This window comes from Misgurnus anguillicaudatus, chromosome 9, assembly GCF_027580225.2.
Source record: "Misgurnus anguillicaudatus chromosome 9, ASM2758022v2, whole genome shotgun sequence".
Classification (NCBI taxonomy): Eukaryota; Metazoa; Chordata; class Actinopteri; order Cypriniformes; family Cobitidae; genus Misgurnus; species Misgurnus anguillicaudatus.
The window spans coordinates 34615163-34639013 of NC_073345.2; the positions used below are offsets into that span (position 1 = coordinate 34615163).

Sequence of the window (23851 nt, forward strand, 5' to 3'; positions counted from 1 at the left end):
TGGACCTGCAAAACGTAACTGTAACGTCAAAAGTAGAACGTTAGCCTAAACATTAGCATATAGCATTAACTAGCATATAGCGCTAACTTAGCACTCACAAGTTTGTTTTTAGCATTTTAACAACATTGCAATTAATGTAGTGTTATTTAATGTTGGGGGCGTACATCTTGACTTTAACGTCACAGATGGTGTTGTGTTGAGATTGCATGCACTAGGTTTAAATAAGGAGGAAACCATTGTGTTTCATGATATGTCATTACCATGTACAGTTTTCTATTCTACGGCACCATTAAGATCACAAGAAACATTTCAGTCAAGTGTTTCCAAACTATATAGCTTGCACAAGACAGCAATCAAGTCATGTGCACACTGTTGCAATTAATAGGAATCATCATAAAATGCTCACATTTTGACTGAAAAACTTTAGATTTTTAAACATTACATTCTGGACATAATTGCTAAAGTGAAGCGAAACCACAAAAGAGATGAAACATTTTTGCAATTTTTTATTACAAAATGAGCACATACAAAAAGGATAATGTACAAGCTTTGAAATTAAACGAAATGAAAACCGAACAAAACCAAAAACATTTTAGCGATGCCACTTTTAAATTCATCATTAGTAGTAGTAATAAATAAGGTACAAAAATTCCACCGAAAGAGAAATCTAACATTTTACACAGACGCTTTTTATACTCCACCAGTTATACGTACTAGCAGTCACACCAGCAGGAGGCGCTATTGCTTTAATATGAATGATAAATAATCTGTGTCTATATTTTGCTAGAAAATCCGCTAGTGAAAAACACCCACAGCACGCGGCACCCCTGTCACTGGCACTTTTACGACAACTTTATTATTTATGCCTTTTTTTGTTTTGTTTTTCAAATACAAGCAGCAGCAAAAAATCAATCCTCTAATACCGTTAGTAATACATCTGCGCTAGTCTCTATTTTCTCTATGTAGCTGTATACTTCTATTTAGTCACGTATATATTCAAACCTGAGAAAAACATGCATTTTAAATCTGTTGTGCTTTGTCATACTCTGTTAGTCCTGACCCTGTCCTGCGAGGGTTAAAAGAGTTCAAGCCTCAGACAGGGAGAAAGAGAGAGAGCGAGTAAGAGATTGAGAGAGAAAGAGAGATTTTGCAAAGTGAAGTAAGAAGAATACGTTTCACATGTCCTGGAGACAGAAGAGATGAAGAGAATCCAAAAAAAAAGAGATAGCCAGAAAGATATAGGATCTGTCTCAAAACCTAGTGAGTATCAGGCCCTGTTTACACGTACTGGAGATTTGGAAAATCTTCGGTTACACGGTTGCATGTAAACTGAGACAAACGGATGTTTAGCCAGCCAACGTCACTGTATGCGCCAGAGCTCGCACCTACGCCAAAAGTGCGATCTTGTTCAAAAGAGGAACAGGAAGTGATTCGTTGCTGTTTTCGGGATTCTGATTGGCTTACGTGGGCTTCAGCTACCGCCACCTAGAGGTTTGGCATGCTCTTGAAGGCATATATACACGGGTACATGTCAATAAACAATTTTCTGAAAACTGACGTGTGTGCATAAAGTTATTTTTGAAACCGAAGAGGTTGAAAATAGCCGCTTACGTGTAAATGTAGTCTTATTCAAACTCCAGAAGATCTGTGATGCTCGCACTGCAAATTTTTTGTAACCGCATGTACAGCATCCAGGCCAGTGGAGGTATTGCAATTTGTTGCGCATGCGTCTAACGTGTATGCGTACAAGTCATAGGCTGCGTCGTAAACCGCATACTTTTCACAGGTTTCCCACACCTTAGTTAACTTCAAATTTAAGGAGCTTTCAAGGACTTTCCAGGTCCAGTACCCTCAAATTCAAGGACTAAATGTGGGGACCCATTTCAAATGAGTTACATCCTTTTAAGATGCATTGTTACAGTTCCCTTTCGGGGGAACTCGCGCTGCGTCACTGCAGTGACACTTTGGTGAAGCCTCCAGGGGTAAGTGCGTCTGAATGTGTATATCAAACTCAACCAATGGTGAGGCTTAACGACAAAGACAGGGTGACGCGGGAGTCAGGAAGTATATCGCTATCTGAAATATTGCCAAAGACGGCGTTACAGGGATGCAGGAAGTAAGGCAAGAGAGACGCAGCGTCTCGTTCCCTTCTCAGGGAACAACAGTTACATACGTAACCCGAGACGTTTTCATGTGTCAAACACAACTATGCAAAAGAAGCATTTTGGTATGAATCAACATTCGCATACAGAAGATAAAAAATTTAAAGCAAACAGTTTAGCACGTGTGCTTAAAAAGTCTCAAATTTTTATGATATAATCCTACACTACACAGGGAATAATTTGGATTTTTTTTCCAGAAAACTTCATGGATGAAATATATTCAAGCATTTTCAATGACCTGTATCTATGTAAGAATATTTTCAAAAACTCCCAGTGCCTTGAATTTTTTCCCCAGATTCACAAATTTTCAAGGATTTCAAGGACCCGTGGGAACCCTGTTTTCATACTATATAGTAGGCGAAAAGCAGTAGGCGAAAAGTACCCAGATGACCTACTACTTCTGGCTAGATCCCGAAGTGTTCATTCGATGGACCTTTTACTATCCTATCCTTTTACTAGGATAGTAAAAGGTCGCCAGAAGTGACAAGTAAACAACGCGAGGTTATGCGTGCAAGACCGGAGTTCCTACGTGAGACTTTTTATTAAAAATGGTAGCACGGAAGAAGCTTGCCATACAAACTGCATGTGCGCTTATTTGCAGCAAAAAAAGAAAAAGATTATGAAGGAAATAGTTGGAGAGACTCCTCCCCGAACTTCCAGCTGCCCTCAATGTTGGCTGTAGGTCATCGCCGATGTTATTTTCAGTTTCACACGGCATGATTTTGAATCGTCAACAGGTCCAGATATCTAGCATGCAAGATATCTTAGGGGTGTTTGCGACTCGGCAGCGATTCCTCTCAGATCGCGTCTTGATTGTCACTCGCGTGAACGAGCACCGATTTGCCTGCGATTTGTCAAAACCTGTCGGCGAGTCAAAATCAGGGCTACAATCGTGCCGTCTGAACTTGGCAGAAGCTTTCAGACGCAGCCTTTGTAATGTTGTCTGTTCGACTGTACACTTGCGTACGCTTAAAAAGATGAGGTATACTTGATCCTTTATGCTTAATAGATTATGATTTTTTTAGCTAATGGCTTTTGAAATCAATTATGAACAAGGGACATTTAGACGCAGTCTTGAAGGCAGCTCACTAGGTTTTGGCACATAGTCACAGAGAATCAGTCAGTGACTGAATAAAAAACAAGTTAAGGAAGAGTTTACAGTGCAAAATATGGATTTAGATATAGATAAACATAAAACAAAAAAGCCCATGTAAACATTAACAATGTAAGAAAGAGAAAAGAGAGACGAAAGATTGTGTTGCAAAGGTTGCCAGAGTGGTTAAAATGATGCCAGTGAGAGGGTGGCCTTGGAAAACTAAGAGTGCAAACAGGACAGCGAATCAAAACCCAGAATACTCCCACTCCGCTGCCGTGTCTGACCAATCAGCAAGCGGAATGTCAGTAAGGTCACAGCACCAAAGGGAGATACACACACGAACACGACCAACCGCATGCGAAGCATTCCCGCAAACCAACTCAAACATGAGGTAAGAGTTTTAATCATTTTGTGTTATTTCTAAATAAATAAAATATGATTCCATTGCAAAAAAATGAGACTATACAAAATTAAATACGCACCCACGATATCTACAGTTAGTAATAAATTATGATTGTTAAATACTTAAGGCATTTCAACGGACATAACCCTGTGTAAACGATCAACGTGAGCCAACATCCACCAATCGGCACACAGAACACTGGGGGGGAGGAGCCAACACACGTTGGAAGCAACGGCCGCAGCTTATTGGTTAAAATGAATACGGACAAATTTTACAGGACGGACAGATGCTACTTTTGCAAAAATTTGTGAATTTGTTTTAGGCCACATTTACAAACAAACAAAAAAATTACATTCCCTTTTCTGCATTTTATAAATTGTAACATTTTCAGAGGAAAAGTTACACAAAAAAACACCATGCTGTAAGACTAGTACCGACCCCCTAAGGTGACATTGCAATAAAAAAATCTAAAGTTTTGTTGAAACTATCGCGCGTGCACATAAAAGTGAAAGTTTTACGTGCACACGCAATAGTTTCACATGCGCACCCGAAACCAAACTTTATTAAATTTTTGCTTCATGTCCCCTTAGGGGCCTCCGTAGACTAGAAACATACTCTGCACAAATATAAAAACAAAAATAAAAATTTTGGGGGGCCACATTATGCCCAGTCCTGTTATATGTCTGTCTAGCTGGTTAAGCATAACTATTCCTCTTCCGTGACTGCAGTTAGAAATCATTTGGCTTTCACATAATTGTGCAGAGAGTTTCAGGCCTTAGGGAGCAAAAACATCACATCTGTGCCGTTCGGTTCTGACCCATCTCGACCGGCTTGTGTGCTGTTGGTGGATGGTCCTCTATCACACGACATTCTACATTGTAGTTCTAGCAATACAGCATAGCAACCAGCATAGCAACCACGAGGGCAGACCTGTGACACAAAAACACGGTTGGACACGCACAAGCCCCGCCCCCTTCCGAACACTGCATGTTTTTAAATACCGATAATAAATACAGTAACCATGGCAACGCAGCACCAAAGTGAGGCCGGGCACTTTAGCTATGCTCACATGTGCTTTTAACAGTAGGCATTTAGGGTCAAAGGTCATGGCAGGGTCTCTCACATACGAACACGCACGCATACAGGCTACATGAGTCTGATAGTGTTACAGATCGTCACAGCTTAAAGGAGCTAATACACATTCATGCAGTATCGTACCGCTACGCACGCGCACAAACACGCATACACACACACACACTTCCAGGTGTACCTTGAAACGACAACCGAAGCACAGATGCATGCAACTACTACTGCGCCTATCTACATGAACCACCAATCACGACAGTCTCCGCCTACTTTTGCCTGGAGTGTTTTTTTAAGACAACAACTCTCCTCCTGCTGTCTTTGAAATGACTCGGAATTGTTTTTTTTATTTGTTTTTAATCTTTTTTTGAAAATGTGTGTTGGTTTTTTGGCTTTCAACATGCACCTTGGTGCACAGCGAACCCGGTGACTAGCCCTCACGAAACCTGCAGACACAGAACCATGGAGCGGTGTCAGAAATTATCCAAAGATCAAGGGCAAAAACGCCACAGATATTGATGACTGAATGCTTTATTTTTTTTGTACATCTATGTTTGAATGTTCAGTTTAATCTTGGCAATGTTATAAATGAAACGGGACACGTTTTTACTTTTAAAGGTGCAGTGTGTACATTTTAGTGGCATCTAGTGGTGATGTTGCGAATTGCAACCAACGGCTCAGTCCACTGCTCACCCGTCGCTTTTGAAATGCATAGAGAAGCCCCAACCTAAAAAAGTATCATCGTTGGAGAACACTTATTAAAACAATTGTCCGTTAAGAGCTTCTGTACAAACATGGCGTCACAAAATGGCGACTTCCATGTAAGGGGACCCTCGGTGTGTAGATAAAAACATCTCATTCTAAGGTAATAAAAACATAACAGTTCATTATGAAAGGTCTTTATATACCACTGATAATATAGTTTTTTATATTATTTTGCATTCCTGTCAAGAGATACTTCTAAAAATTACACACTGCACCTTTAATGGACCTAGTAAGGTTTCTAATATAAAATGATTGGAAAAAATTAGCATAAACGATTTGCATATGCAAAAATTTGCTGCATAAAAAAAATCCGTGGGAAATATTGTAGAGTAGTGAAATGGGTAATTTCTGACACAGCGCCACAGATTTTCGCAAAACTGAAATGTCACTAATTTTTATTTTATGTACTACGCCGCGTGCACAACGCCAGCGACTTTGTTGCCGTGTCTCGCCCGTCTCTTTGATGAGGTCATTGGGGGCGTTTTAAAATCTGGTTGTCCTAGTCACAACGAAGAAAAATGGATGGATGACGCGAAATTTTTTGCTTGCATTTAATTTGCGTGAAGTTAAACTTCTCTCAACTTTGTCGCGTACTGGACACACCCACTTCCTGTCGTGTCACGGAGCTTCCATTAAAATGAAAACATTTTACTACGCTCAAACCTTTCCTAAAATAATCAGCACAGAAAATGCGTTTAAAATGTCTGCAGGTTCCATCCGGGCCGGTCCATGACCAACTAAATAACAACACACACGTACCACGTGATCAAGCGTACATATCCACACAAACAATGCTAAAATAGCTCCAGTGTGTAAGACTAAAGCAGTATTGCAGATCAGAAATACAGCGACCGATACACTCACACACACACACTTGGATATGACAGTGTCTTATCCGCCAAAAAAAAGAGCTTTATCATGTATACACGCATATATATGTGTGTGTGTGTCATTATCATTAGTTAGTGTGTGTGTGTATTGTATGCAAGCTGAGGGTCTTTAGTTAAGTTCATGGCTTAAGGAATTGCACAAATACACACACGTATGCTACAAACAGAGTCACTTCTCACAACAAACCCTTTAGTTTAACCAGCATGTGTGTGTGTATGAAGGTGTGTAGTGTCAGTTATTGTCATTGGCTCAGTAAAGCGTGTGAGTGTGTGTTAAGTGCGTATCGGATGGCTCATTTAGTTAAGATTATAGTGGGGTGTATATGCGTGTAGGTAATATACAGTGTGTGAAACCCTGCAGAAGCAGTGCTTTTCTTCATCTGTATGCGCTGATGAATGTGTTTGATAAGAGCAGAAGAAGAAGAAGAAGAGCTCCAGCTCTCAGGATGGGAGTTATTTGTTAATATCTCAGCTCTCGCTCGTGAGTTGTGTCTGGATGTCAACTCTGCAGATGGGACACTTCCTACTGGTGGCCAACCATTGATCCACACATCCCTGATGAAATAAATGCATACAGGGTAACCGCCTGCAGAGAGAGAAAGAGAGAAATTAGGCCATGAATTGTTTGTTACTTAGTAACGTTTTGTAGTATTATTATTTGAGTGAATTTGTTTTAGTTGTTTATACATGTTTTGTTCTGTTTTGTCCTCCTTAGTGTGCACTCTATAGTATATACTACTGTAATGTGTACTTGCCTGTATAAGGCTGCACGATATTAAACGAAAATGCAATGACTTGCTAAATATGCAACACAATAATACTTTACATTTTTTTGTGCATCAATATTTGATTTCAGCCAAAATTAGTTTTCAATATGATTTTAATCTTTAACATGATGTTACTCGGTCAATTTTAAAAATATTTTTATAAAAGATTATATTATATTTTTACTGAATGTAATTTACATTATGTAGTAAACAAAAAACTTAAGCTGTGTTTTCAAAGGCATGGTCACGAATATCCAGTGCGTTTCTACTGAGCCCAAGGGGACATGGAGCAAAAACTAAATAAAGTGAAACTACCGTGTGCGCAAGTGAAACTACCGCGTGCGCACATGAAACTACCGCGTTTAATTTTGCGTGCTCACGTGAATATATCGCGTGCGCACTTAAAACTTTCACTTAAAAAACATAAGTGAAAAACTTTACAAAAAAATCTGCACATTTAGGTTTCGCGTGAGCATATGAAACTAAACGTTAGATTTTTTTACTCCACCTTAGGGGCTCAGTACATTTCACATTTGTTTGACATCTTAAAAAAATACTTCCATTGGTAACATCTGAAAAAAAAACTAAGAAAAAAACTTAAAAAGTTGTTTCAACTTAAAATTCATCGGTGTTATCAATTATCAATCATCGGTGTGATGTAATTTTTTAAGTTGATCCTACAATGAAAAAAATGATTCATTCAATTTACTCAATTTTTTTCAAAGTAAGTGGTTGCAATCATTTTATTTAAGCTACATTTAAACTAAAGTTTTTTATTTTATTTTACTATTTTTGAATGTAGCTTAAATAATTTGATTGCACCCTCTTACCTTAAAAGAGTAAATTAAATTAATAATTTTTTCAGTGTACACTGTGAAAAACATGCTGCATTTTATCAACATATATTATGTTACGTTACTTTTACTTATAAAATCAAGTTGAAATTGTTTATCTTAATTTTTTAAGTTGTGTCAACTTTTCAAAAGCTAAAAATTAAAATAGTAGGTTGAATTGACTTTTTTTACTTCATGCTGCATTTTTTACAGTGGATTTTTCACTTTTAACAGTGTAGCCTGTATTATACACTACCTGACATCTTCTCCATCCTCAAGCATAGAGAGACAGATGGTGCATTTCTCATCTACATCAGACTCTTCATCAGTCTCACAGAGCTTCAGATCCAGAGGCTTCCGCTAAAGAAAGAAAGAAAGAAAGAAAGAAAGAAAGAAAGAAAGAAAGAAAGTTAGCAGAAGAAAACACTGATATGGCCCTTAAATCTGATCCTGGTCATTCAAGACACACGTGCTAATATATTTGTATGCTATAATGAAATTTCATTAAATTACTACTGTTAATGTCCCGCTGTGGTAAAAATCAAGTTTTTATTGTTTTTATTGTAGAGTATTTTCTCAATAAAATTGCAGTTTTCCAAAGACTCAAACCAAAGTCTCAAAACCGCAATTTAAAATCCTATGTCATAATCAGTATCAAAAAATATTTGCGGCAAACACATAACAAAAGGTATTCATTGTTAAACCATCAGCTACATGTCTGGAACTGCCAAATGTGGCATCTATGTATATAAGAGTTTAGTTCCAAAACGCAATAAATGCCATTTAAAAAAAAAGTTAGTTACCGCCGAAATCAGTGTTGTATTTGGTCAGTATTAAAAAGTCAATTCTCCATTTTACAGAAAATCCGATATCCGCCGTGTTATTCTGTCATCTTTTCTCCCTATTTTTCCAAACCAGTCCTCCTTTTCTGCAGAATGCAATAGATCCGCTTAACCAACAATAATAGCGGTGCTTTGAATACACCCAGAATCCTAGTTTTCCTCATCTACTTTGTACTTTGTGATCAACAAACAAACAAAAAGAAAATAATACTTTTGATGGCATTGATAAATCTGTGGCGGTAAAGAAATGTAAGCCATTAAAATCGAATAATTTACGTGAGAGGCACTCCGGAGAAGGGAAAAATGCCGGCTGTTGCTTGTTCACCCGATAGCATCAAGCTTCTGTCATGCTAACACATTGACCTCTGGGGATCAACGAAAATCGAGCAGGACCAAAACATTTTACAGTTGATCGCTGTCAAAAAAGTTAAGCGATGACATTTATATATTGATTCAATAGATAGCATTTTAAAATAAAAACTTGTCATGGATTTATTGCATTTTGCGGAAAAAATAATCAGTTTTTCTCGTACACACATCTTGTACGCATTGCAAATAAACATTAATTCAAAACTATAGTTGTCATTAAAGTGTTATGTGTATGTCTTTATTTACCTTCTTGTATTTGTGAGGGAAGGTGAATCTCTCTATGGTGGTCTGCACCGCTCCTCGACTCACGCTTCCCAATCGATCTTCTAATTGCAGCAGTTCCTGCAAACACGAAATACTCACTGTTAAGTGAAGAAATGCATAAAAGAAAGGCATGCGTTACATTTTTAGGACAAAATTCCTAAAAAACTAGGGGTTCATAAATGCACTAAACAATGTAACAATGCAATTTTACTTTAGCGTTGGTGATAGTCTAAAAAATAATGATATATGTTAAACTATAAACCTCGTAGCTCTCCCGAAGAGCAGAAGAGTGTCGGCTGGGACTCAAACTCTGGAGCGCCAGCAGGTGAAGCTGTGGATACGGATAATTCCTTATCTCATGGACAACCTACAGAAAACAACATACAGAAGATGCTAACATACGTGCTCTCCTACTCGATATACGCAGCATACACAGCAAACATTCAAAGTCCAGATTCGAGAAATTCACACGCAGGTACTCACTACATGAGTGGAGGCACTGCTCCTGGGAAGGTGGTGGATCCTGGGAGAGGGCAGGTAATGCTGGTACGGCTGAGGAATCTGCTGCAGGGGATACTGATGAGGAACACCTGCATCCACACTCAGATCCCTATAAAAACACACAAAGACACTGACTTTATTAAAGGTTACTTGACCATGAGATGCCTGTGATGGCTATAGAAACAGATTCAATTATACTATAGTCTTGTTTGGGTCGGACATCATAAAATAAGGCTCTCCCATTTTTGAGAGGTATTACGATTTAGTTTTGTTTTATTAATCACAATTTACTGCCTGCTAGTCAGTCACAGTCTACAGAAAATTTGATTGGAAGGAAATTATGGTAGTGCACGATGAGTCATCCACACTTTTGGTCAGTTATCTCTAATGGGGTGTACACACCAAGCGTGAATTCAACGATTTGCTCAAGTAGAATACATACAAAAGCAATGCAAAGATGCAAATAGGAATAGATGCGAAAATAGACACAAAAATAGACACAAACATAGATGCAAACATAGATGTGATCGTAGACATGACAGTAGGCGTGACAGTAGGCGCGACAGTAGGCGCGACAGTAGGCGCGACAGTAGGCGCGACAGTAGGCGCGACAGTAGGCGCGAACATGGGTATATATAAACGCGAGAAAAGACGTGAGAATAAATGCAAACAAAGGCGCAAACATAGACGCAAAAATAGACGCAAACGTAGACGCGACCGTAGACGCGACCGTAGACGCGACCGTAGACGCGACCGTAGGCGCGAACGTAGACGCGACCGTAGGCGCGAACGTAGACGCGACCGTAGGCGCGACCGTAGGCGCGAACACGGGTATATAGACATGAAAATAAACGCGATAATAGATGCAAACAAAGGCGCAAACATAGACGCAAACGTAGACGCGACCGTAGACGCGAACGTAGACGCGACCGTAGGCGCGAACGTAGACGCGACCGTAGGCGCGACCGTAGGTATATAGGGTATATAGACATGAAAATAAACGCGAGAAAAGACGTGAGAATAGACGCAAACAAAGGTGCAAACATAGGCGCGAACATAGGCGCGAACATAGACGCGAACATAGACGCGAACATAGACGCGACAGTAGGCGCGAACACGGGTATATAGACATGAAAATAAACGCGAGAAAAGACGTCAGAATAGGCGCAAACAAAGGTGCAAACATAGGCGCGAACGTAGGCGCGAACGTAGACGCGAACGTAGACGCGAACGTAGGCACGACCATAGACATGTTTGCCTTAAATGCGTCATCACGCAAGTTCAATATTCAACTCAAGCGAAAAATTCGCATGACACAAAGTTTAATCCTGGAAGTAATCTAGAACAAGGGATGTGATGCTTTTGCCCAATGTTTGGGATTTAAGGGCTCATTATAGTTGTGCGTAAAGTCCTATAGTGTGCAACAGCCACAGAAGCAGCAGCTTGGCCGGTAAACCCACAAACGAAGAAGCAGAATCATCTTGTTGTGTATGATTTGAGAAGATCAGCAGTGATGGAGGTAAATAGACAGCAACTTTTGTTGCAGTTTGAGTTTAATCACTTCTCAACTTGGCCCATCTTTGTTCTTACCGTCGCAAGAGAAATGCTTAAGAAGAAATGCAATCCAGATGTTTTACCTGATAGGAGGGGTTCTAGTAGACCAATGACAGCACTTACAGTCTGCGTAGAACGCATACAATTTTGGTGAGGTGCATTTCAGGCTACGCACAGCCTACACATAACCTACAGTGTAGGACCTACGCGCAACTATATTGAACCCTTTAGGCACAAGCTTGTTTCTGACTTTTTACCAAGATTTTGTAGAACTCACCAATCGGTGCCTTCTGCCAGATATCTGGGCTGCTGTGGGATTGGCTGTGGGATGTGAAGAGGCGGAGCATATTCATATCCTGGGCGTAACCGATGTGTGTTCAGCGGGACTCGCTCCTGTGTGCGTCTATGAAGATGACGACAATATGAGAAATACAACACTGTAAAAAAAATAATGCTGTAGTGCTGCGTGCAAGTTTCATAAAGTTGGTTATGCAGGTCAACTGAACATACTATTAAGTTTTTGAATAGTATTTAGTTGACATAACTTTTAAGTTTCAAATTAAAGTAAAACAAAAACTTATGTTAATATAAATTTTATTTACAGTGAATATCGAGCCTCGTGGGACAACAAGAGTATAAAAAATACAGTTGAACAGAATTAAATTGTGTATAGCATTAATGTGCATGTAATTGTGCGCGTGTGTATGTGTGTGTTTTGTACCTGCGCTGCAGTAACTGTTGCTGGATGAGGTATTGCTGCTGTAAGGCCTGAGGTAGGAAAGGGGGCGGGACTTCCTGGTACTGAGGCGGGGCAAGGGGAGGGGGTGGGAACTCAGCGGGCAGGGGCGTCGCTGTAGCAGCCAGGTGAAAATGTCGGCAGGAGGTAGCATGACTATGCTGGTGCCTGCTAAAATGTGCTCCTGTACACGGCAACCAATCAGAGAACAGAGAGTCCACACGTTTATCACTTTAATAACCAATCATTGCTTCTGGTTCAACAAAATATGAAATTTAAAATGAGTAAAGTAACGTTTAAAAAACATGTTTTGCATGATAAATAGCAATCTAGTAGCATCAAACAACTGCAGTAACAATTTTACTACAATAAATTTGTGCTTGCTTGGTATTACGACAACGTTTAACAAAATAAAATTAAGTAACATAAATATCTTGTGCTCCACATTGATATTACATTATGATGATTTACAGCAAAAACGATAGTAGTAAGCTAACTAAACCACTTTGCTTTAACCAAAAGTCAAGTAATTTTAATTTTACTGTATACTCTAAAAGATGCTCTCTTTGGTTTTAACCCATGGTTGGGTAAAATATGGACAACCCCAAACTCTATTTGGCCCATGCATGGGTCTTTTCTTTTTGTGCAAGAGAGTATGAATGCATACTTGTAACTAACCAGTGTCAGTGTAATCTTATTTTCATCTAAACATTAACCAGAACCCAGCAGTAACTCTAACTCATAGCATTACCTCTTCTGTATTCAATTTAAGTCAATTGTGTGAGACCTGCTATGTAAACCCAGATATTGTCCTTACTTAAACAATCAAGTAAACATCACTTAGCATTTTGTTTTAGACCAATGCTTAAAAAGTTTCGTTCATTAAACTAAATTTTTAAGCGTACAAAATTCATTCAACGAAAACATTTAAGTAAACTGAACTTAAGATGATCATGACATGTTGTGAGGAATACCCATAATTCTTTGTGCCTGAATATTATGATTATTTAAGCTTTTTCACAGAATAAGAACTGATGAGAACTTTAACTACTTAAATATTTGTTAATGAAATGTCATAGAGGTTTAAGCGCTTATATTTATAATGTTGTTTTGTTGTAAATTACATTTATGTGAAGTCATCGTTCAGGTGATCAGTGTTTACTTACTGTTCAGCACATTTTATTGTATTTCTCTCCACAGTACTGACAATTCATGTTAAAAAAAATGCAGTTTCATGTGTTCTTAAGAAGAATCAAGTTTATTCAATGATTGACTTATAGTCAATCATGAATTGTGTGTTTTAATACCATTTATAACACCAAAAGTAATATAAATAAATAAAAAATCTTAACTAAGTGGAGATGTTGGACAGAGCAATTGATATTACAAATTAAATCAACTTAAAATTAAGTTTACTGAACTAGAAAGTTAAATGTATTTTTTTGTTCAACTTAGTATCTAATGCTTTTTAGTTAAGACTACTAATGGCAACTTGATTTGTCTGATACACACACTAAGATTCCATGTTAATACAACTTAACATGTTTAGTTTCATCCTGTGTAAAAACAAATGATTTCGTGCAACGGGTTTCCGCGCAAATTTCTAATAATGTCAACTAATTCAGGTTAAGAGTGTGCTTGATCATCTTATGACCCATATTACATCAGTTATTAGCACAGTTCTAACTGAACCCAATCCCCAGGATTAGATGTGCTTTATTTGAGGTCAAATGAATTGGACTTATCTGTGATATCTTGAAGATCCCATGTCTTATGTTAGACATAATAACAGGTGTTTATCAGAACTGGTGTCCATAACTATGGAAGCCCATTTCCGCCACATAAGAAATAATTCATGCTCTGGTCAATTATAATTATGAGACAAAAAGAAAAAATGATGACCTTAAAAGTCGAAATTATGAGTTTTAAAGTCATAATTTAAACTTTAATCTCATAATGTTGATTTACCAAAGCAAGATTTTTACCTTTGTGGCGGACATGGGCTTCCATACTGACAGTCAAACACAGATTCAGTGACGGGTTTAACATACACAGATGGAGCGGTGGGGGTGTAAGGCAACACAGGGTTAAATTGTGGGTTTGGGAGAAAAGGGGGAAGGGAAAGGAGTCATCTGACAGCTGCTCTTCAAAGGTCTATTTCGGCCCTTCAGCTGTCTAACACATACATATCCTAAATAACACAGACCTCAAGTTTACAACTGGGTTACTTCTTACCATAATCCAATGGAGAAGCCCATTTCAGATAAAGCCATAAATGTTCAATCAATTCTCAGAAATGCTTTAATCTGTTGGGTGAACCATGACTTACTGTGATGTCATTATATACAAATATTTATATCTAAACTGTTTAACTGCATAAAATAACTATAATCCCTACACTGTAAAAAAACAGCCTTAATTTTTTCTAAATTGAATCAACTCATATTTACAAGTCATGTCAACCCACCACTATCCACCTTGACAAGAGACGAGTTGCTACAACCCATAAAATAAAGTTGACTTTTTTCAACTATAAGTTATAACAACTCATCTGTAGTTATAACAACTCATCTCTAGTCAAGATGAATAATAGTAAGTCGAAATGATGATTCGACAAAAAATTTAAGGCAGAAAATATTTTTTTTTCTGTGTACATAGATGAGCTGTAGCATCTCATATCACTCACATTATAAAACATTTCAGCTTATATGTATATTTAAAAAGATATAAAGGACCCTGTATCAGGTCTGGATCTCTGGATCTTATGTTCTCAAGTCTGGATCAACAAAAAGGGTTGCCTTTTATTTTCTGAATCACTACGTAAATAGACGCAATCACTTCTAGCTTTGATTGAAAACATTGTGTGCCACAACACAATATGTATTCGATATATTGCATTATGAATGCAGGTTAGTTATTGCCATAATGCAAGAACACATGCATAGTTGAAATATATTGACCAAGCACTGCCTCACCATTTGCATACTTTTATAGATTACATTTTTAACTACAAAGCGAATGGTGTTAATGATGAATAACATTGTTAATACAATCTGATGTGTCAATAGGGTTAAACTATCATTTGCAATATGTAACTCAGCGTCATATTGAAGCTACAAAGGTGAATATGGAGTAATATCCTGTGTTATGGAATAGAAATGCTATTGATGGACTCAAAATTCTTTGCAAAAAAATGTAAAGGATTTTCTGATGTTTGCACACTACAAACATAGCTTAAACGTCTTGATTTTCCAGTGTTTCTTTCGGGTCTAGGACAAGAGTATTTAAAAGAAAGTCACGTGGGTGTGCGGTTCATCAAATGCTATTTTTTCCCTGGGTCACTGGGAGGACAATTCGTGTTGTAAAGGTCTAGAAGAAGAATTTGAAATGCGGGACCAGCACACACTTTAAGGGAAATAAATGAGGTTTCACAGTGCAGGAACTGTTGATATAAAATTGTTATTGTCCTGTCTGAGACCACCTTTGGAGAACAGAACAAAATGCTTGATTTTCTCAGTGGGAAATATTTCCCGAGGCTCCGGAAATTCAAGCAAAACTCGTACATCAGCAGAAACACACGGGCCGTGTGATTCACAGACTGAATTCTAATAATCTCGTTCTCTGTGTTCCTCAAAAACCAGAAGATGGTTTCGTGCAAAACTATTGATCACTGGACATCTAATAGTAGAAGACATTGCTCCTTGCTTGTGTGTTTTATGCTATGCAAACACTTCCTGTATCTGGAATTATAAAGTAATTTATTCATCGACTTAAATCATTAGACATGAAGGTCAATGTGTGAAGGTCAAATAGCAAGGCCAAATGACAAAGTCTTCACATTTTGTTTAATCCATCCCATATGCCCTATAAAATTGCCATACATTTTTTTTCTGGCATTTGTATTGTTTCTATTCCATGTAAAGCTGCTCTGTAATGATGAACCACTTTGAAAAGCACTATAAATAAATTTAATATTTTATTGATGGTATTTGATAAACCATAACAAATTTTTTGATAGATTTATGCACTTTTGGATCTTTTAAAAAAGGGACTACCCGATTCCAAATGGTCAAAATATGCATCCCAGCTGTCACTGGGGCAGTACCCTTTAAAGGGATAGTTCGGCCAAAAATGATTCCAAACCCATGATTCACCCACCCCGAAGTCGCCCGAGACGCATACGTCCATCACCCTTCAGACGAACGCATCCTCAGCTATTCCAGAAAAAGTCCTACATTTTCCAGCTGCTGAACAGTAAAGATACAGGGTCCAGCTCCTTCAAGTCCAAAAAATGTGCATATATCCTTCCCCAAAGTAGGGATGCACGATATATCGGCCGACATATCGTTATCGGCCGATAACTGCTTATTTTTAATATTATCGGTTTTCGGTCTGATAGCAAAATTAGGCCGATAAATGAAAGCCGATAAATGGTGGATTATTTTGGTTTGTTAAACCACTTCACTTGCTCATTGCTGGCCATGTGAAGTTTTGATTGGTGCTTTCTGTGACATAGCACGAAGATGACACGTGTTGCAGGCTTAAGAAGAGTATGCTAGTCTAGCGCAAAGACAAGATGTCCACGGTCTGGGAGTTTTTCATTGTGAAAATAATATGAATATTTATCGGCCTATATATATCGGTTATCGGCCCCCAAATATAAAAAGTTATCGGTTATCGGTATCGGCCAAAATGTCCATATCGGTGCATCCCTACCCCAAAGAAATCCAAACGGCTCCAGGACGATAAACAAAGGTCCCCCGAGGGAAATCCGTGCGGCGTTGCTGTAGAAATATCCATATTTAAAACTTTATAAACCAAAATAACTAGCCCACGATAACGCCGCCATCCTAGACTCCTCTGCATTCAGGAAAGAGTATCAGGGTCATGTACGCACTTTTCTTTGTGACGTATGACAAATGCAGAGCATCAGCAGGGAAACCTCCTTAAACTGCGTACGCTCTCATCTTGAATGCGGACGCGAGTAAGATAGCGACATTACCGGAAGCTAGTCATTTTCGTTTATAAAGTTTTAAATGTGGATATTTCTACAACAAAACGGCATGGATTACCCTCAGAAGGCCTTCGTTCATCATCGTGGTGCCAGTTGGATTTATTTTGTGAAGGCTGGATGCACATTTCTTGCACTTGAAGGACATGGACCCCATAACCTTACATTTGATTAACTGAAAGATCTAAAACATTTTCTAAAATAACTGTAAATGTATTTGTATGAAAAACGATGGACACATGCATCTTGTACAGCTTTGGGGTGAGTAAATCATTGGTTCGATATCATCCTTGGCCAAACTATCACTTTAAAAAGGTCCTAATGTGTATCATTAAATACAGATATGGCACCATTATGTAACATCGAGGTATTAAAATTAACTTTTAGGTGTAAAGCTGTACTTTTTGAAAGGGTACAGCAACAGTGGAAGCTGGGGTACATATTTTGACCATTTTTGTCTGACAGTGTAAAAAAATCTAGGATATTATAACCTTGACTCTGTTTGGTTTAAAGTCATATACACCTATGGGCTAGTATTCATTTTGAATGGGGTTTCTAAACCAAAAATTTACCATTACATTACAGTAACCACATTGTAAATACACTCTTAAAATTAAAAAGTGCTACATGATGCCAAAGGGTTTTGGCCAGAAGGGATACAGCTAACGCAGAAATCTTGAAAGATAGTGGGTTTAGGGTTGGGTTTGGGGGTAGGATTGGGATAAATATAGCGCTCCTTTTGGAGAGATTTCACAAGATTGGGGCGTTTTCTGTATACCTTATAACCATAGAAGAACTATTTTGGCTGTATGGTTCCATAAAGAACCTTTAATAGGGACAAATAATGAAAATCTGAAAAGTGCTATAATTAGGTCCCCAGTGCTTCTATCAACCTAGAAAATGTGAAAAAGATCAACCCAGTAACTTAGTTTTGGTAAACTATTCTCTGCAAGCATGTGAAAGAAATAGCTCATTTAGATTTCGCTCCCCTTGTGATGTCAGAAGCGGACCTTATTATAATAATACCGCCCTTTAACTGCACTATCCAACCACGGCACTGCCATTTAGTGCAGATAGAGAAAATAATTGACAGCACAAGAGAGTTTAAATTTCAACAAACCAACATTATGGCGATCAGTGTTTGCATTTTATCATCTCACACCTATAAGGCGGCAAGTAATAGATTATCTATGAGGTATTTTGAGATCAAACTAAACACACACTTCCCATTAGGGCTGCACAATTAATCGCATGCAATGTAACGCGCATCTTGTCAGTAAGGTCGGTTCCTTGATTATTAATAAATCACCATCAGCTGCTTTCAGATGTTGCAGCATGTAATTCACTGACAAGAGGAGGAACATCGCACCCACAACCGCGGATGAATCGCCTGCGATTATGAATGTGATACTCCCCCTCCTGTCAGCGAACCACGGCTACAATCGCATGCGATTAATTGTGCAGCCCTCCTTCACATACAAAAAAGTCTCACAAAATGTCCAATTAATTAAAAAAATTGGTGGAAAAAAAAGACTTTGAGTAACAAAAACCCCTTCATAGCACCTTTATTTTTAAGAGTGTAATCATGTGACGTTTTAAGTTTGCTCCGAGTCCCAAAACTAAACCATGCTGATAACGAAAAATAAATATTACAATACTGGTTAGTCCAGGATACGGTTTAAACCACGCCAGAGTAATCAGAACACCCGTTAGCAAGTGGTAGCTGCATTAACATGGAAAAGTGCAGTTTTGTCCTGAACCGAGTCGTGTTTTATATTCAGGACTTTCTACTGACATCGCTTCCGTTGAAGTAAACACTTATGCAACCCAGAAAAAAAATGTGCTTGAACATAAGACAGATACGCTGCTGCAGAGAGTGAAATGTAGATGGTATGTGTAGGACTCAAAGTGCCTCCATGTTTGAGTGTACTCGGGTGAAACATTCCCATGATTCACTCTGGCAAGAGGGAGGAGCCGAGATATGATTTGAGGAGGAGCCAAAAGGCAGTAGAGTGAAGTGAGAGGGATTTGAGGGTATGACACATGAAAACAGCAGAAAGCACACTGAGGGTTAGGGGAAAATCTACAGTCTTTATTGGAAAATATTAGTGAGAGCGGAACTGTGATCATAATAATAATAATAGTAATAATAATAATAATAATAGTTCCATGCAAATAAAGAGCAAAGGCAAGGCCCGACCATGCTCCATAAAGTTAACATAACAGAAGCAGCATCCAATGGGTAGATGTGTGTGCTACAAAATGTCAGTACAGCAGAACATCTCTACACAGAAGATACATTGGAAATTGCTGTTCAATGTTTAAAAAAGAAATAAAAACAGAGTAAAAAAATAAACGTGATCATGCATTACAGCCTAGTACAGGAAACAGAAGAACCACAACCAAAGAAAGAGACATATTTAAACTAGGAGGACTTCTACAGTGCACTTCTAGTGATCCCTGTTAAGTGGATGACATTTGCGCTCGCACGGCAAAATGAACGCCGGTCAGTAGCGTCGGGCTAACGCTGCTTCGCCATGTTAAGCATCGCAGCGTGGGTTAAATCAAATGTGGGTCAGTTTGAGTGGTGAAGGGTGCAATGTGCCAGTGAAACTAAACTAAATTCGGTTTATTAGTAGGGCTGCATAACGATTAATCGCAACTAATCGTTGGTAGAATAATTTTTTTTATTATATATACATTTATATTACATATAAAATGAATATTTAATATTTTTCTAATATGCATGTGTATTTATTTTTACATTATTATTATTATTATACACTCGCGATAAGCAAAAATGTTGCTATTCTGCAAACGATTAGTTGCGATTAATCGCTATGCAGTTCTATTTATTAGTAGCCAAAATGCTAATTACCACAATTCACTATTTAAATAAGCTCATTTTCTAAAGTTAAAAACACATTTAAGAAAGAAATTTAAGGGTCATTTAACAAAATAAGTGGTTTGCTTGCATTAGCTGAAGGCACTTTATCCATAAAATAGCAGCGTGTCTAAATTTCCCTTGAATTACTCTTCAGGGATCAATAAAGCTCAGTCTGGCTATACATCCATTTATTCCCTGTGTAGATATATTGATACAATATGCAAAATATACTTTATGTATGAATAGTTTCATATAGAAACAGATAATCCAAAAATCTAAATTCAGTCAACATCTAGATGTTACGGTTTATCAGAACACAAATGTGTATGTATCAGGCTCCAAAAAGGTACCATAAAAAAGGCACATGACTTGATGCAGCAGCGCAAAGATCATTGGTTCGATTCCCAAGGAAAACACATAATGATAAAATGTATGGCTTGAGTAGCATTGAATAAAAGCATCTGTCAAATGCATAAATGTAAGTGTTGGACAGAAATCAATGCATCTCTCAACTTTATGTATTACACAATCAAATTGGTATGAAACATTTATCAACGACACATGTGAAAATTAATTTTGTTTGTGATTTGGAAAGTAGCATATGGATTGTGTTAACAAAATTAGGTATTTTGCAGATGCTTTTATTCAAAGCAATTTACAGTGCGTTCCCAGGATTTGAAACAATAACCTTTTCAGCGATAACACAATGCTTTACCAAGTGAGCTAGGGACACAAAAATATTTGGTCCTTTATGGAGCTTGACAAACTGTAGCTTAATAAATATTCTTCATAACATCTTTTGTGTTTCGTAGAGAAAGTAACAATATATAAGATTCGACATGAGCGATTAAATAACGAGAGAATCTTCATTTTAGATGTTATGGATTTAAACATTTACGGGATCACCTTGGGAAGCAATTCCCACAGAGTGCAGGATCACGAAGGATGATGATATTGATCCGAACCCTATATAAATGATTAGAAAACACAAAGCAGGACCGAATGCATGTCAAGTACGCAGGTTTAGTAAATATTTATGAAATGTTCAGCCAAATCACACCGGCACAGAAGCCAACCCCCCACCAAAATAAGACAGGAAAGACAGACACGTGTTTAGGGGTCGATCAAGCCCGGCTATGATCGAGCGAGAGGCCGATGCATCCACTTGACAGAAATTTACAGCAAAAATGTCGGTCTACCCACACTGAGAATGACACAGATCACAATGACAGTCGTAAAAAAGCTAAATGCTACAATGAGTTGTTATTTTCGTCAAAAGCAACAATGACCATTTAAAACATAAGAAGACAGGAGACTTCTTCTAGTGAAGAGAGTGTTATTCTGCAGTCGGTTACATTGGATGAGTGAGAGTTTGTTTGTAATGTCGTCTTCAGATGGAAAGAGAGGGAATGAGGAAGAGGGATTCACAACACAGCTAGATGCAGGGCAGGCAGAGGCTATAGCACAGCGACGGCAGGTGATCGTTAGATACACAATGGAAGGGAACAGAGCTCTGAAATAATGCGGTATGTTGAATCAGCCCCCAGACTATGGAACAAGGAAAAAAATAGAAAAACAAAATACAAGCACAATCAATGAAACCATTGGTGCAAGGGCATGGCTAGAAAATGCATGTTATATTACTACTACTACTATTATTACTAGATTAATAGAGCTACAAATGCACACATGTTGTAATATACGGATGCAGCTTTTTTCTCTTGGTGCAACCGCATGGCAATAAAATGCATAGTAGATTTACTGTTTTTTTTTGTGCTGGTGCAGCGTTGTTAAAATGCACATTTATTTTATTATTAATAATATATAAATTAAACATATACTGTATATGGATCTATTTTCTGCCTTTTGATGCTTTTCTTTCAACAGTTAAACAAACGCTAACGTATCTGTGCGCAATTTTTCATTTATTTGTAGCAGGTTCAGCTGGGGATATTTTGTGCCACTGCAGCTGCTGATGCCATGTTTAATTATTCATAAACAAAACCGCACACGGCGGAGCGGATGTGAGGGAATGCAACGCGTAAACGCGACAAAATAAAACGCTCCGTTAATAACAACGAGACCGTCTGCTTTTCGCTATAACGCACGCGCGTGCCGCGTACTTGCAGCGCAGACGACGTCGTTAATTATAACGACAGCCGCGTCGCGTTAATACAAGACGAATATTAGAAGTCAAACGAACACGTAAAGACGCGTAGCGTTTATTTAACATGAAAAATACAAAGCGCGCTTGCGTTCAAATTGCGCTTAGCGTTACGCGTCTCGATAATTTTAATTTAATTCGTGATTCTTACATTGTATATTACACACCGAGTATATAAATAAAACATATAGTTTGTTGAATATGGCGTTTAAGGTAAAGCTGCTAGCCTCCGTATCTGTGTCGCAAAGACGCACGCGACGCTCCGCCAGGCCGGCAGGCTTTGATCGCACCCGCGCGACGCTACATCAGACATGAACCTGGGATATAAACGCGGCGAAATTACCTCTACTTCTTACGGAACCGAAGACGGGAAGAACCAGATATCCGACGTGGACTAACACCATCCTGGCTCCTTTGTTGGTGTGCTGCCCATGGACGCCTTCGCCTTCCAATACGAGACCATTCAAAAACGCAACCCAGACGCCAGCTGCCCCGCACACAAAGAGATTCACAGCCAATCAGCGAGCATCTCTCCGCTTCCTGTGGCTCTGGCAGTAGCCAACGGGAGCGCTAGGCACGGCGGCGAGTCTTTTGTGAATTAGCTGTGGGCGGGGTTTGACATCAGAGCGTGCGCGCCTGAAACGCATACGCTATGACGTCAGTGTGTACATATATACGCGAAACATGCCTATGAAGTTAATTGTTTTTTTCTCTGGTACATTAATGTTGAAGGTTAAATCAAGCACAGTAGTATAATTTATTATTCAGTATTAATGACTAAATATACTAAATAATATACTTAATATCTATTATGGTGGGTTTAAAAAACTAGTAGTTTATCGAGGAAATTTACCACAGTAATATTGTAAAAACTAAAATATACATCATATTTTTATATGGGCTGTCATTTACATTAAAAAGTGTAGTAAGCGTTTGCTTGGACAAGTATATTTTTATTCAAATGGTGGGTTATAAAACAGGAAAAAATCTATAGACTTACATGGTACCTTACAAATTTAGGGACCAGACTAAAAATTACAATTATGTTTGTTGGAGAAAGTTAGCCTCTAGACGTACATTATAAGTCCATATTAACATTTGTTTTCATGAATATATGTAACAATACAGTTTGCTTTTACAAACAAGATACTATTCAGTGATTTTCTGAGGTAAATTGTTGAAAACAATAAAACTAAACGTGTAATAAATCTCAAATATTCCTGTAGTAAAATGATTTTGTCGATACCTCTACTAAAACAGTCAAGCTATTGGTTTGTGTTTTCATATATATTCAATCTTATATGAAACAGAGTAACTTAGAGAATCACAGACAGACAGACATGGACTGTTGGCCATAAAGGGGGTTGGTTGCTGACTGTGAAAGACTATACACTCCATATGTCAGCTTTTCTGAAACCCCTTCCCCCGAATACACACACACACACACACACACACACACACACACACACACACACGCACACACACACACGCACACACACACACGCACACACACACACACACAGG

The 23851-nt window shown here is 38.3% G+C and overlaps 1 protein-coding gene across 1 annotated transcript; it reads right to left on the reverse strand.

Moving 5' to 3' along the window:
* Nucleotides 1-488: 488 nt before the first annotated feature.
* On the reverse strand, nt 489-22997 carry ark2ca (arkadia (RNF111) C-terminal like ring finger ubiquitin ligase 2Ca). Its single transcript, XM_055180139.2, has 8 exons — nt 22671-22997; nt 12251-12449; nt 11807-11932; nt 9958-10084; nt 9737-9841; nt 9457-9552; nt 8256-8359; nt 489-6985 (listed from the first exon to the last, which is right to left on the reverse strand). Exons 1-8 carry the CDS (start codon nt 22729-22731, stop codon nt 6868-6870), a joined length of 936 nt encoding a protein of 311 aa, XP_055036114.1. The 5' UTR covers nt 22732-22997; the 3' UTR covers nt 489-6867.
* Nucleotides 22998-23851: the final 854 nt, after the last annotated feature.

What these genes read in the sequence shown, in the direction of transcription:
- ark2ca (XM_055180139.2), bottom strand. Translation starts at nt 22,731, where the DNA reads ATGGTGTTAGTCCACGTCGGATATCTGGTTCTTCCCGTCTTCGGTTCC. An exon ending in TCCCTCACAAATACAAGAAG is followed by an intron (nt 8,360 to 9,456) that starts GTAAATAAAGAC and finishes TTCTTTCTTTAG; the next exon opens with CGGAAGCCTCTGGATCTGAA. An exon ending in GAGGATGGAGAAGATGTCAG is followed by an intron (nt 6,986 to 8,255) that starts GTAGTGTATAAT and finishes CTCTCTCTGCAG; the next exon opens with GCGGTTACCCTGTATGCATT.